Here is a 15,864-nt window from a genome sequence, read left to right as displayed (position 1 = left end):
ATTTGTATCAAAAAAAAACAATTTTTGTGGATTATTAACTTAAAAATACTTTATCAAACATTTTTTACATTTTTTCAACTACTTTGCTTAAAGTTAGAAGTTCTGCACGCAACAATAAATTATAGTAGTGCTAAACTTAAAACCTTAATTAAGGAAACTGTTTTAAAAAGCTAATTAGATTAACTTTGACGACAAATAAGTTTAGTAATAAAATAAAAATATAGCTTAAAGAAAATTAGGATACTACCATCGGATAAAGTGTCGTTGTAAAAAATGTTTTCATTGGTTAAAACTTCAACTTGAACACCTCTTCCACCAGGGTATATGGTTTGGTTGGATACAGGTTTTTTTGGTGTTGTGCAAACCAATTCGTCGTTGGTTAAGTGTTTAACTTTACATATATCACTACCTACCATCACCTGTGTTTTTGTGTTCATACTGTTAGGCCTTCACAAAAAAATCCTCTAGACAAAAATACTACTTATATAAAAATTAACTTTTTAGTTGTACATAAAACTTTATTATAAACTAGAGTTGCTCTAAAATGTTATAACGTAAGTTGCAAAAGTATTATTGAAGTTTTTAAGCAGCTTTAGATGTTTAAATTACCTTTGCTGGTATACCAGACTTATCATCAAAGAACTTTCCGTAAACTTTGATACTGGTTCCACCTTCTATACTTCCTAAACTTGGTTCGACCCGATCTACAACTGTTGAACAAATTATTTATGATTCTAAACAATTCAATTGCAATCTGTGTATATATTGTACGTATATAGTTTTAAACATACTTAACCAAAGTTCATTGAATTTAATAAAAGTTAGGTTTTTTGTGACTAAATCTTGAAGATAAAACTTTAAAACTTTTGTACCTGCGTACGTTTGTAGCATGTGTATTTTGTTATCAGCACTGACGTGGTACAAACTTTTATCTGGTACCGACCTTCCGTATTGTCCACTCACAATGTAGGATATATTTTGATTTCCGACATACAAACTTTGTACCATACATCTAATAATACCATTGTTGGAGTATTCGTCTTCTTCAAGATTTTCTAGGTTAATGCCGTAGCTGGAAATCAAGACAAAGATCACAAAAAAAATAATATGTATAACTATATACTAAGTAAAGACTGTAGTGTTCAAAAAATATTGATAACTATTGTCATAAAGTTTTGTAAGTTTAAACTTGAAACTATTCAAAACTTATCTAAAATAAGAGTAATTGTGAATAAGATCTAGTCAAGTTGTCGAACCAAAACAATTTTAACTAACAAAACATCAACATCTTCATATAGTTCGCAAGTGCCTGCTGTCAGCGAAACTCTTCTGAGAAAGGCATCAACACCGTTTGACGCGGTTGCATTTGATGAAGCGATTATATCAGTGAAAATTCGACCCCTCAACTCCACTAAAGATCTTGGAGGCATTGAAGTACGTTTAATATTAGTTATTGTGGGTACGTTCTCATTTCGAACCTAAATTTGTATTTAAATAAGCTTTTGTAAAACAAATATTAAATGTAAACTAATAATGAATAACGTGAATAAGATTAAGTTAGTACATTTTATAGTAAAACTGCTTATTAGTTATTTAGTTTGTTACACATATTAATCTTTTACTTACAAAAAAAACAACAAATATTTCTATTAAATAACAATTCTAAGTATTTTCATTAATATGTTAGCGTAATAGACTAGCTTAAGATGTAAAAATTTATAACAAAAAAATATAACCTGTAAAGTTAAGTTATACTTATATATTCTTTCTATACTATCTTAAAGTATACTATATAGTTGGAATAAAATTCAAAAAACCCTATTTATACTGTACTCTTAAAAACTATTGGTTAATATTTTATACCACCAAGAGTTATTATAAATAAATAAAAAGTTTTAATGAGTTTCTCTATTATGTTAAAAATAAAAGTTCTTATCAGCTAACTTTTATGACATTCTTAGTTTATAATAAACTTTACTATTAAAACAATTTTTCAATTAAAATTATTACAATTAATAACCATCTGTTTAGCTTATAGTAATTTTTTGTAAGCTAAAATATTTAAATAGCTATAAAAATCAATTAGTAAAACTAATACTGTAACTGTTTTTTAAAAGTTATTAAATAGTAAATTATACTCACTGTAAATTTACACTGCCAGTTTTGAAAATGTCTGCTACAATATTGCTTCTCTTCGAGCCATTCGTCAACTACTTTCATTCTTATATGATATTCACCTTTTTTCATGGGCCTGGGAAAAACATATATGATAATAAACCTAGAGATGACTAACTAGGTTTAATAAACAATGTACAGACATTAACAATATAATTGAAGCTCATAAGCTATGGAGACTTATTTATTCTAAAAATTATCTACATACACCCAATAAGATCTACTGAATACAAACTTTGTATTAAACTTCTGTATAACAACATATAATGGTTTATAAAACTCAACATGAATTTAGAATAAGATAATTTTAGAATAAGAATTTCTATTTATTTTTTAATCTTTAATTCGGTTTAAAAAGAAATAAATTCAAACCTAGTATAGCACACAGCTTGCTGTTCGTCAGACTCAGCTTGATGAAAGTCACATGGGTACTCATGTGTATTTGACGCTAAGTACATACGAGTTCTTGGTTCATTGGACTGCCAGTTTAAATCAACGTCGAAATCTGTTAAAAAATCTTAAATTTACTGTATAAAGTACTATTTTTAGCTTGGAGAAATATATTTTTTCATGAAAACTTAATACAATACTTTAAAAGCATGTTGGTATCAAAAAATTCAAAACACATAGCAAAACTGTTAGTATAACTTTTGTTAATAAACTAAAGTTTCTATACTAAAAAAAAAATAATACAATTTAAAGTTTATTATTATTATTGATTTTAAGTCTACTTAAATAAGCTTTAGTAGCAATAAATCTAGAAGAAAAACAAACATTATAACAACTACACAACCTAGTTTTACTAAATTAATTTCATTTATTTCCTTACTTGATAAAAGTAAATTTAGAGCACTTAAAGAGCAATAACTACAAATAGTTTACTAATCTACACCAAAAAAGAATATAAAATCATATTTAATTGTTTAACTAACTGTTTCCAAAAGCAATGATTTTCACAGCACCGCCTGCACCTCCTTCTCGAGGTGATATTCTGTCAATTTTAATTCCATGGTGAGGCCTGGTTTCTATTCGTTACAATATTTTATATTAGATTATTTCAGCGTTTTACAATAGGTTTACTTTTTTAGTAAATTAAATTATGTGTTTATTTGTGGTTTTTTAAGATTAAACTGGTTCTTTTTACTTTTGTTAACAACTTTAAATAAAATTAGTATAAAATTGTGACATACCTTCAGCTTTACAAATATAAATTAGCATCAAAAGTATACTTAGATGAAACAGAGACCTCATTTTGCATAGTTTTTTAAGTAAGATTTTATACTTTATACTTTATAAGTTATCAAAGTTGTTAAGTAAGATAAAGTTTAAAGCAAAGATATCATTTTGAGTTAAATCGAACTACGATTCTAAAACACATACTTATTACGTCATAATATAGTTGCACTATTTTGCATAAATTAAACAGAAAACAACATGATACATTTTTGTCGATTCGAATGACACTAATTTTAATAACAACATACTTGAAATATTTTGCAGAATAACAGGTTTTTATACCAGATGTTTTCATGCCTTTAAATTTTTTGAGGACAGAATAGCACAACACAGACTTATCTACAGTATCATTTTAGTTTCTTTCTAAACAAACATAAAGATGTTTTTTACTTAAGTTCAAAATACGTATTAATAGTAGTAGGCATGTTTAGTAAGTTACGTTAATATTAAAAGTGTATAACTTTACTGCCTTGCTCTACTCATAGTTTAGTATTCATCATTGTTTCCGGTTTTTGTGATTAGCTGTATTATGTTTTTCAAAATTTACAATCACATTGTGCATATCTTTTGTTACAAACAAATCAAAATTTTAACGCTTTCAATAAATTCTTGTTTTTAGTTAGGTATTTCATTACATTAGTAATTTTTATTTAATTGTTTCATAGTGGTGAGACTTTTATTTCAGACTTAAAGATTGCGTTAGTAAGTAATCATTTAACGACGTTAAAAAACGAAAGTCTTATTTTATCTTTTAAACTAAGTTAGAAAGTCATCATATTATTAACTTTAATCATTTATCCTAAAGTATTAAATTTTTGGCAAAACATCTTAAAATCATAAATTAATGTGTTCTTAGTACAATAGTGTATATAGATATTGATTTATAATAATAAGAGTTAGTTTCAAATATCAGTTTACTTCAAGTTTTATAAAAGTTTTTTATGCCCAAAAACATTGAGATTAAACGATTTTGGTAAAGAATTATGTTTGAGGTCTAAAAAAAATATTCTATTTAATGTTTTCATTGCGATAAAATTTTATTAATACTAAAAAAGTATATTTCAGTACAATCATTAAAGAATTTTAAAAAGTATCAGTCAAAACTGTTTAAGGCATTAACTATAAAAACCATATTTAGCTTTTAGTACTATCATAAATGTTGTATAAAGTTTTTTTATTTTTCTGCCTAAAAATAAAACTCTAAAATTAATTTTATAATTACAGTTTCAGTTATTAGTAAAAACTTAGATTAAGTATGTGTAACTTCAAAATTATAGCTTAGAATACTTGAAGTATTTTAATTAATTATGAACTTACAAACCTGACCTTAAAGTTTCTAAACAACTGTTTTAATAAAACGAGAGCATTATTATTAAATATTTGTACAAGTGTATGAGAATAATATGTTGTACTAGAATTTCAGTTAATTTATAAAACTCTAGTGGTTCTTAATAAAGTTTTTTTTTTTTTAATTAATAATATCTAAATGTTTATATTACTGAATTGAAACTTGAATTAAAGTAAATGTCAGCACGTTGTAAATGACGTAGTAATATTTTAAAATGTAAGAGATTGTTTTGTACGTTGTGTTATGTGTTTTCCGGTGTTTTGTAAGGAGAAACTCAATAGTTTTTAATCAATCTGTTGAGTTTTAATTATAATGTTTTAAATATACAGTGCTGCTTAAAAGTAACAATTCAGTTTTAATAAGCTGTATTGGTTTAACTTCCGAAATACTAGACTGATAGATATTTACTTTGTTTCAATATTTACAATATTTATAACAAATTGTAAATATAATCAAAATCTGTATTTGTTTTTATTATACATATGACTTTATTTAATAAGTAAACGAGCAAGTAACAATTTTTTGAAACTTATTAGCTGGCTTCTTTTCAACAGCAACTTTTAATTCAACACGGTGTAAAAATAGAATTTAGTTTAAAAACCGAAATGGATGGAAGGTTTTTCATCTCATCAAACAAGTCACTTCTTGAAAACGGTGAACTTTGCGCCCCCTTTCCGGCGTGTAACCCTTCTGGGTGCGATGATAGGTCTCTCGCTCCAATAATGTGTCCGTCCTGCAATAAGTCACTCACTCATTTGTATCTGCTATTTCTAATTATTTTCACAATTACAATCGTCGTTGGTTTGTATTTAAGTTATTTTTATCATAAGCAATTTTTTCAAATAGTAAAAACGTCTTTAATAGTAAAACTTATATATGTTCTGATTTAATTTAATTCTTACTTTTCATGTTTATAAATAGTGTGTGTAACAAGCAAAATGATAAATTACTAGTCCAAAAAACTTTCACTTCTAGCTTTTTCAAATTAACAATTAAACTTTCAGTTAGTGTGTTTTTAGAAAGAAAAAAAGTGTAAGTAAAGTAAATAGTTAAAGTATAAAACTAAAAATAGTTAAAAAAATTAAAACCTAAAAGCCGTTCTAAAAATTAAAATAAGATTAATGTTGATAAAAAGCCATTTATAGTCAAAAGTCTATAAAACGTTTTATAAAACGTTAATGAAATAAAACTCAAAAATAATAGTTAATTTTTTAAACATGAGATTTAAACATTAAGTAAACTGAGGTATTTTTAAAAAACTAGCTGTAATAAAAAATTAAAATATATGCACACCTTTTATTTGTTTAAAGTTATTTTATTTAAGAAATAAAGTATCAGTTTTTTATCGTTGTTTTTATATCTTTTAAAACTAGTTCCTGAACAGTATGTTTTAATTTCTATGCTCGTAAATAAATCAAAAACTATAACTGGTAGCAAACACATGCAAAACTTTACTGTTTAAATTGAATATTCCCTTCAAATAAGACTTATGTTTTAGCTTTTTAGCATCATTTAAAAAAATTATTCTAAAGGGATTTCTAGACTTTATAAAAATTTCGCTAGTAAATTCATCAAATTTGAATACAAAACTTTTAATTTGATACATAACTGATTATTTTTATTTCCTTACTTATGGCGTCAGTGTTTATAAAGTGTGCATTGCACAGTAAAATGTAAATGTTTACAGTAGGTGTCCACATGAACAGAGGTATATTTTGGATACATTTAGTAAATGTTACAAGATTGCATGATTAAGTTAATTTAATATTTTTAATTAAATTAATTTTCGCAAGTATCATAGCTTAAAATAGGTTAAAACTTTTTTTCAATGTAAAACTCGTATGTTTAAGTTTATAAGTTTCAAAAATAATTCTTTCTGTTAAGTAATAACTTTTCTTATTTAGTGTTTTAAAATAAAAATTTATAAACAGTGAACACTATTGTCATCGTAATAACCCTTCGAACGAGCGACTTGCGCAAAAGATACGGATACATAAAAGTTTCTCTGGCCGTTTCCGATTTGCTAATGGGACTTTTAGTACTACCTTCAACCATTCACAACACAGTTCGCGTTTTGTACCAGCCTAGAAGTGAAGGCGGAATGACTAACATTGATATTATAGAAGAGGGAAGTGTGCGGAGCTCGCTGTTTGGTACAATCGCAATTGTTTCCATAACAACATCAATTTACAACCTAACCTTACTTAGCTTTGACAGGTTGTTTATAGTTTATATTCATACCTAAGTAGTTAACACTCGATTACTTTTAAAAACTTCACACTGCTGACAAACTATTTTTAATTAATTTAATTGAAAAATTAAATAAAACATTAAATGCTTCACTGATTATAACTTATTTAAGCTGATTTAAGAGACATTTTTGTTCTAGTTTAAATATTTAAAATTATCATCAAGGTGGTTAGCTGTAACGTACCCATTAAAAGCAACTTCTGGTAAATTTTTTACAAAATGGAAATTCATCGGTTGTATTGCATCAGTTTGGTTTCTTGGTGAGCTATGCGTTAATTTTTAAGTTATAAGTTAAACAAAATTAAAAAAAAAACTTTCTTATGACTAATTTATCAAAAGTTAAACTACAAAGCTAATGTTTTTATTTTAAACCTTACAGTTACAAGTGAATAATACTATGTACTTATTATAAAAAGAGTCAAAATAAATTATATAGTTAATTAAAAGTAGTTTTGAACTTTTCATAATTTAAAAAAAAAACGTGTTACAGAGTTGTTCTTTATGTTATCATTTTAAAAACTTAGGCTGAAAAGTTTTTAGAAAATGATTAAAAATTGTATTTTCCAAAAAATGGTCCTTTTAGCAAAATCCTTAAAAGAAAAACAGTAAAAACCTGCTACTCATGCATGCCAAACCTTGTATCTGAAATTACCAAAATTAAATAACAAAACTTAAAAGAAAAAGAAACACGAAGCAAATTGAAAAATCTTTTTCAAATATTAAGATTATTTTTGCAAATTTAATTCAGTTTATATAGTGATTAAGTCTTGTATAAGTTGTAATCAATAAATAAGTACTAAACTTTCTTATGCTACTTGGTTGCCTTTAGCCAGTAAAGCTTTGTTTATTTAATATTAACTTGCTTCAAAAGTTATAATCAAAGTTTTATAATAATCTGCCAAAAAGTTGTACAGACATAATCAAAAACTTGTCGAAAAACTATTCAGTATATATATTTCGTTTAGTATTAAAAATTTTATTAGTTTTAACTATAACATACTAGTGAAAAATTTTAAAACGATGCAAATAGAGTCTTAACCTATATAAATGGGAAAGTATACTTTAAGATCAGTCTAATTTGCATATTTGCTGAGTCAACATTTTTTCAAAGCTTTTTTTTTTATTAACACGCTTATCCCTAACCCACTTTACCCAAACAAACTAAAAGTTAGTCATGAAATTTAGTTTAAATAACTAAAATTAAACATAGTATGAAAAATACTTCTTCTTTTTTGCTGACTCAGCAAAACTTTAACAACTGAATTTTAAGTATACTAGCCATAAAAATCTAAGTTAAAAACCAATTTTGAATTATTATAAATAGCCTGCAGATTAAACTCGTCATTCCTACGTCACAGAAAAAGACATATTGTGTTAATAATAGACATTATGTTTATGATAACGATGTATGCGTTGAATCATCGTATAATAAATTTCAAACTGTTTTAAATATTTTTAAAGAAAATTTTTAGATTTAAAAAGAAAAATTCAGCATTAAGTTGTAATCTTAACTTTCACAAAGCAGTTTTACTTTTTTTTATAAGTTTCAATACAATTCATATAATCATTAAAAAGATTACATTTCATTCGTCTTTTCCCGTGCAGACTGAAAAACGTTTTAAATCTTCTTTAAATTTTTGTAAAAGAAAAACATGACTGTTTTTTATATCATTTTAATATCTCGTCTTTTACTACTGAAATACTTTTAGCAGTTTTGTTTTTGGATATTATAATGTTTAAGGGTAGTGTTAAGAAAAACATAAGTTACTATCAACAATTTATGAAAATAACAATACAAAACTAAATAAAATCAAAATTCTAGGAATTATACTTTCCTCCGTACCAGCAATGACAAAAGATACTTTCTCATACTCTTTGGACCCTACCACATTTTTTTACGTTCAGACTCCACTCATTAACGGGACACTAAGTGTCACTCAACAACGAATTTCACCATACTTCTCCCTTTTAGTGTTAGGACTTCCGTAAGTTTTCAATGGTACTTGTTATGATTAAAGTTGTAATATAACTTTAAACTTCGATTTGACAACTAATTAACAAACGAATTGTCTCAAAAACATAAGTTGTTAATAGATTAGACGCAAAAAAAGGTCTTATGTTTATACAAATTTATTTTTACTTACATAGTTTTTCATAACACAAAAAGGAGTTTTTAGTTAAAATTAATAAATATTGAACACACGATCAACAACAACAACAGCATTCGAGACAACTTACGACCGTTTCGTCCTTATTAGGACTTACCAGGCAGGCATAGTCGCGCGAAACCGTAAACAATGAAGCATAAATAAAAGTTTAAACAATGAAGCTTTAAATAAAAAACAGTATTTAATCTTTTGAACAAGCACTTTTTGTACTCATGGACCAAAATTAAGTTTTAGATAAGCTTTACAATAACTATTCTTCTAAAATTTTACTATGCACAGATACTTTGCAACAATAATATTTAATTTTGCAACTTTTATCATAACGCGTCGAAATTTGAGAATAAGCACAAGAATTGGGTATAAAAGTGGATCACGTATGAAGTACAGTAAAAAAGAACAAAAACGAAGGTATAGTTTTTTGATATAAATGTTTTTGTTAAAGTTTAAAAACTCAATCAAAGTTTAATTTCGAAATGCTACCTATTTTTTCAAAGTTTGGTGTTTTGTTTTGTTTTCTTAAACTTAAAGATTTAGAATTTTTGTTTTTAACATTTTTTCTATGTGTTGTACTTATAAGCAACATAATTATTGTTCTTGGTACATTTATATTAACTTTATATATTTTTTTTTTGTGCTATTTTTTTATTTATAATAAAAATAAAACAACTATTTTGTTTTTAAAGTTGCAACAATTTATTTTATATCAAATAAAACTATTTATAAGTTTTAGTCGGGTAGTAAAATGTTTTTCTAGTAAAACCTAGACATAAAACTTAAAAAAGTTACTTATAAAATGTTATAATAGTTTTTATTAAGTTGTTTAAGAATATTTTGTTAGTAATTCATTAAATCATAGCAACATTATTAATTGATTGTCAATAAATTAAGGATGAAAGCAGTTTTGACCAGTTACCCAGAAATGGATTATGGAAGACAGAGATCTAACTCTTGGTACAGTAGACTAGGTGCACAGCTTAAAAGAAGTTCAGAATCGTTTTCTAAGGTAAAATTATAATCAGTTGTCGCTATCTCTTAATTCTACTTATACACTTTAGGGGCCTGATTTATAACGCAACGTGCGCTCTAACTTGTATAGGAGATGCCCCAAGATAACGCTTAAATTATAGTTGCCTTAGATAAAACAATATGACTTACTTACTATTTACTAAAGGTTTAATAAATCAGTTACTTATACTAATTTAAACTTAGTTCGAATCTGTGATAATGATTATATTTACAATGAATTTTCAAAACGAAAAGTGATAAAATACTGCACAACATTACACTAATAAATCAAATTATCAATTCTTTTAAAAGACGACAGTACTCGAATCAAAGAAACTAAAACCTAAATTTTTAAATCAAACTCAAAAAGTGTTCTAAGATCGAAATAAACTTGACAACAAGATTGAAACCATTAAAATCTAAGTGCAGCGAAGAGCTGCACTGACTTCAGTCCGCTGCAACAAAGCAGAAACTAAAAAGTCTAAATTACGCGCGATTGTTGAATTTATACTCGCTTGAGAGAAAAGAAGAAAGTAAAAAAGAGACAATTACCACTAGAGTGGCACACAGTTACTTTGTTTGGAATTTTTAGTTAAAACTTGTTTTCTTTGATTTTAACAAAGGTTAACTTGTTTTAACAGTGTTTCTAACTTTAGAAGTTTTTTTTATTAATTTAATATTTTTAAAAAACAAACTATGCTTTTGTGTCTAAGAGGAAAATTTTAGAAGAACTTAAGAAAATTATTTGAAAAAATTCTAAACATACAAAAACAATGTTTAAATGATTTTTTTTGAAGTTTTTTAACAAATACAATTTTAGTTATAAGAATAATATGCTAGAGCTATGTCTTGTAATATTAAAAAAATAGACTTAGAAAAGTAATCAAAATATAAAAATGTATATTTTAAAACAGAAGGAAATTTGTTGTTGTTAATATTGTAATTGTTTTTTTTTTTGTTTTCTTATTAGAAGCATAAATTTAAAAGTACTTGGCTTTTTTTATTTTTATAAAATTTAAGTTCAGTTTTGGTAGAGTTCACTTATGTAAAGTTATCAAAAAATTATGCAATTGTTTGTTTATCTATTCGAATTTTAAATTGTTTTTACTGTTCAATTAATAATTATTAAATAAAATGAAAATACTTCTAGCACAAAATACTGATAAAATTGTACGTAAAAATATTTTAGCATAATACATTTTTACTTTCTTTAAAGAGGTTGTAACATATCATTCAAATATTCAAATGTTTGCTATAAAAATTGTTTATCTCCTTTTATAAGTTAATTAAAAGTTATATCTATGTTTAGTTCTTATGTTACTAAACAACTTTAAGTACATTTTATACACAAAATTCAGTTAATTTTTGTTCAGTTTTTTTTTTCTTTCATTTCGTTTAATTGATTGTTTTATTACTAAAGATTTAAACATTTAAATGATCAAAAATTAAATCTAATAGCTCGTAAGAAATTTTATAAGCATGTGGTGTACGAGTCGATAACCGAAAGGCTCCTTCGTACACCAGGTCCTTAAATCAACCTTTTTGAGCGTTATTTTTTATCGTTCAATAAACAATATTAATAAAGCTAAAACTAATAAAGCCAAAGCTAGAAAATTAGTGGTTAAAGAACTTAACCAAAATCATAGCTCTGTTAGTTTCTTATAAACTTTACCACTATTTTTAACAATTTGGACAAAAAATAGTTTAAACTAGTAAAAACTACAGTTTTAGACAACTATAGCAGATTGCATTTTAACTTAATAGTAAGCTATTGTAAAAACAATACAGAAACTCGTAACCGTAATTGAATTTATAAAGACTTTGAAACTTTAATAATATTATAATTTAGTAAAATAGTTTTTAAAATGTTATGTTTTGTTAGTTTATCCGAAAAAATTTAAAGTCATAAAAACTAATAACAATAATCAATTTATTTTCTATCTCTCGTAATTTCAACAATTTCTGAAAAGAAAATAATCAACTTAAATTTTGATAAATTTCAAACGATCATATTTAGCAAATGACCCAGTTTCTGCAAAATATAACTAGAATAAAACTGAACACTAGCAAAGTATATTAATACTTAAATACTATAGGTTGTAGCAGACAACCTTCGTATTAATCCTAAGCCAAGAACACGAGAAAATATAAATGCGAAGATAGGAAGAAGAATAGTTAAGATGATTATCACAATGGTGACTGTTTTTACAGGTAGTAAAACAATTCAAAAAATTTAATAAGTTTCATAAACAATAAAAGATAACTTATAAAAGTTGTTAAAAATTTTTTTAAATATAGAGCTGCAGTACTTGTATACTAAGAATTTTAAGTTTTTTACCTATAGCTAACTCTGATCAAAAAATTTTTGTCCAGGTTTTAATTATTTTAATATAATTAAACAACTATTGACCATAAACATAATTAAAATCGTTTGAATTAGTATAAAAGTTAATAAATTTAAAAAAGTATACGGTTTAAATTATTAAAAAAAAAAATGTTCCCCTAGTTTGCGTAGCTCCATACTTTATAGTGATGACAATGAAGAGTAACGGCAGATTGTCCTGTTCAAATTTCGCGACTCCTTATCTTGTTTCTGCTTGCTTGCTAGTGGTTAACAGCTCCTGCAATTTTTTTATCTACAACGCTTGGCATCGGCTATTTAGGTAGGCTTGTTTAACTTGCAAGATTATCAAATGATTTGGGTATGTACACTTACTTTTTGAGTGTACAACTTTAAACTAGAAAGTGTGAAAATAAAATACCTACTAAAAGTAAACAAATAAAATAAATCTATTAAGCCAAATTATCTGAAGCATAAAAATGTTCTTTACAAAATCTGAAAATGATGCAAAAACGCACGAAATAAAAATAACTACTTTTTTTGTTATTTAAGAAAAACTATGATAAAATCTTATTACATTAGACGTAAAACTTTTGAATGATAGTTTCAAATAGTAACTTAGCTATTTACTGTTTTTTTAGCAAGTTAAATTAAAAAAAGAAATTGACTTTTTATTAGTTGTAGTTTATTGGTGAAACAAATAAAATTTTGTATAGTTTTTGCAAAATAAAAAGATTTGTATCCTTAAATTCTTTCAAGTTTAGTTTTATACCGCAATAAGTATATTATATAGCTTAATCAAAAAATAAAAGAAGTTAAAAAATATATTTTTCTCTATAAACTTTATTTTATGTTTTTAAAACTTGTAAAACTTAGTTATATAATATTAAAAAAAAATAATCGACTTAGCACTGTAAACTTTTTATTGAGCTGTATTTTTTTTAATAAAAAAAAAGGATTATATTAACAGTGTAACTTTTTTTTTTTAATAAAAAGTCTTAACCGAGGGGTCATAAGCCTTTTACAAGTTATTTGCTGGATTTTATAAACAAAGACTTTTTACATCGTCTAGTAACTTTGTAATGTTATAAAATTAATCCTCCTTTTTTAGAACTAAGTTGTAATTAGAAAACTATTAGACTAACACTATTATTTAACCACTAAAGTATTTACCGCATTAATGTATACTTTTTTCTAATTCAAAAAGTTTAGGTAGTGTTGTACAATTTTTTTTATAAGTCGCGTATGGGTTCTACTTGAAAGATCGTAAATTTTTGGTCCTTGGTTTAAACATTTAGTTTAAGTATATTACTACACATTTTTTTTCCTACTCAAGTTAGAAGCTAAAGTATTAATAGTTTTGTTATATTGGACTTATTTCGTTTTAGATTAACTTTGGTAACTAAAGTTTTTTAGTTATTTTCATTAAAACAAGAAAAAATATTAAAAAGTAACAAATAATTTTTTTTTGGTTTATAGAAGAAGAAAATTGTTCTTAATTTCTTTGCACCAGGGGGAAGACAGTAATTTTTTACACAGAAGTCACTGGCCTTATCTTTTAGATATGTAACTATTCAAAACTAAAAAAGTAGTTTGTTTTAACAGAGAAGAAATGTACAAAATGTTCGACAAAATGAGGAATAAAAGAAGTGCATTGTCATCAAACCCAATAGTGTCGAACTCAGTTGCCGCGCAAAGTAGCAGTTCGGCATCACGTGACACACTATCGAAGGATGGTACGATGAAGACAGGTGCAACAAAGTCAATCAGTCTCCACTACACGTCTTCCTCATTCTCAACGAACAACAACACACAAGTTGTTACTTGAGACAATTTCATCTGTTTTGCTGTATCTTAATTTCGATCGTTTAATTTGAATATGGAAAACAAAAGAGATTACGTTGAAATACAAACATGGCGTTTCACATAGTTAAAGTCAATAAAAAAGTTTTTGTTAAAAGTAATTAGAAAGGTAAAATAAGTAGGTTTTTGTTTAAATTATTCACATTGATATGTTAGCCCAACTTAAAAGTTAATTTTACAAAATAATTAAAAATATTTTGTATTTTCAATTGAATAGAACTAGACAATATAAAATTTATTTATTTTACTTATAAAATTTTTTTCACAATGTTTTTATACTCTTTTTACGTAAATATATTTAGTTTTTATTGTTATATTTAATTCATCATTTTTAATTACTGTTTCAACTTTTTTTATCAAAAAAATAATTTTTGTATTATCAGTTAAATTATTTATAAAGTTTTTATTTACTTGACTCCTAAATCTTTTATTTTGTAAAAAAACTAATAATTAAAAAAATAAAGTTATTATTTGCTTTACAACTCAATAACACATTTATACTATTTTGTTAAGTTTTTTCTTTAAGAAGTAGAGAAAAGATAATCAAAACTATTTTATTTTTTACTTGAGTTTATAAAAAGTTCATGGTTCTGTGTTACCTATATGTCATTTAAAACTTTACTGTAGCCTTTTTCATTTATATAAGCTTTTTTTAACTTATTTTCAAAATAAACTGTTATAGAAATATTTTACTCTTGGTTTATTATGTCAAAAACTTAACTTAGCAACTTATTTTTTTCTAGTCTAAAAATATGTGTAAAGAATCTTAGCAAAAAATATTTAGGATAGTGAAACATTAAAATAAAAACATAGTTAACCTCAAAATTTAAAATTTTAACTTAAAGTTTTAAACTTGAAATATTAGTTTTTGTAGATCAGTTTTAACATTGTAATAAGTTTTCAGAAATATAGTGTCATAGTAAATTTGTTAGTAGTACAAGTTACAACTTTTTAAAGTTTTAGCTTATAAATGAATTAGCTTACTGTTTTACTTCATAGTTTTTAGTATACATTTTATCAAAGCTGTTAAAAATACTAGTTTTATTTTGTTTTACTTTATATGTATAAACTTAATAATACTTACTAAGATCGACAGCCATAATAAACTTCACTTCGTTATGTTTAACTTGATTTTATTAAAATAACTTTGTTAACAACAGCGAGAAACAAAAGAAAAAGTAATTTTTAATTTAATTAAACTAAGTAAAATAGTTTACTCTTTTTTATTCGAAAACCAATTAAATCATTGAAACAACGCTTTTCGTGTATTATTTTTGACAACATATAACAGTTTTCTGTATTAGTTTTGAATTACTAATCAAAATTTGTTAACAACTAGGTTTATCAAAATAATTTAACAAATAGTTATTAAATCTCAAATATTTTGATTAAGACATAGTATTCATTAAACATTTATTTTCGATAACTTAACTGAAATTGGTATTTAGTTTAATACAAAGAAATGCTAATAAAAAATA

General features: G+C 25.0%; 2 protein-coding genes across 2 annotated transcripts in view; one reads left to right on the top strand and one right to left on the bottom strand.

Annotated features, from left to right (window-relative positions):
* The window catches only part of LOC145836603 (fibrocystin-L-like), a 44,266-nt gene extending 40,840 nt beyond the window's left edge, over window positions 1-3,426 (bottom strand). The window contains exons 1-8 of the mRNA XM_082944394.1: window positions 3,366-3,426; window positions 3,108-3,200; window positions 2,548-2,680; window positions 2,143-2,251; window positions 1,276-1,478; window positions 873-1,072; window positions 610-710; window positions 294-419 (exon numbers count right to left, since the gene is read on the bottom strand). Coding sequence (XP_082800520.1) covers window positions 294-419; window positions 610-710; window positions 873-1,072; window positions 1,276-1,478; window positions 2,143-2,251; window positions 2,548-2,680; window positions 3,108-3,200; window positions 3,366-3,426 — 1,026 coding nt within the window. The remainder of the gene's footprint in view (window positions 1-293; window positions 420-609; window positions 711-872; window positions 1,073-1,275; window positions 1,479-2,142; window positions 2,252-2,547; window positions 2,681-3,107; window positions 3,201-3,365) is intronic.
* Window positions 3,427-5,364: 1,938 nt separating this feature from the next.
* On the top strand, window positions 5,365-14,851 carry LOC145836602 (uncharacterized). The gene is made up of 10 exons (XM_082944393.1): window positions 5,365-5,560; window positions 6,691-6,976; window positions 7,175-7,269; window positions 8,832-8,994; window positions 9,457-9,585; window positions 10,066-10,180; window positions 11,707-11,832; window positions 12,279-12,393; window positions 12,689-12,845; window positions 14,129-14,851. Exons 1-10 carry the CDS (start codon window positions 5,365-5,367, stop codon window positions 14,349-14,351), a joined length of 1,605 nt encoding a protein of 534 aa, XP_082800519.1. The 3' UTR covers window positions 14,352-14,851.
* Window positions 14,852-15,864: the final 1,013 nt, after the last annotated feature.

The sequence above is a fragment of the Thalia democratica genome, chromosome 5 (assembly GCF_965202585.1).
Source record: "Thalia democratica chromosome 5, ktThaDemo2.hap1.1, whole genome shotgun sequence".
In the NCBI taxonomy this organism is placed as follows: domain Eukaryota; kingdom Metazoa; phylum Chordata; class Thaliacea; order Salpida; family Salpidae; genus Thalia; species Thalia democratica.
The sequence above is the reverse complement of the archived record's forward strand: the minus strand, read 5'-3'. Positions and strand labels throughout refer to the sequence as shown.

Coding starts and splice junctions, on each gene's coding strand:
- LOC145836602 (XM_082944393.1), top strand. CDS start 5,365: ATGGATGGAAGGTTTTTCATCTCATCAAACAAGTCACTTCTTGAAAAC. Junction 7,270..8,831: donor TGCATCAGTTTGGTTTCTTG/GTGAGCTATGCG, acceptor TCAAAATTCTAG/GAATTATACTTTCCTCCGTA. Junction 11,833..12,278: donor TTAACCAAAATCATAGCTCT/GTTAGTTTCTTA, acceptor TAAATACTATAG/GTTGTAGCAGACAACCTTCG.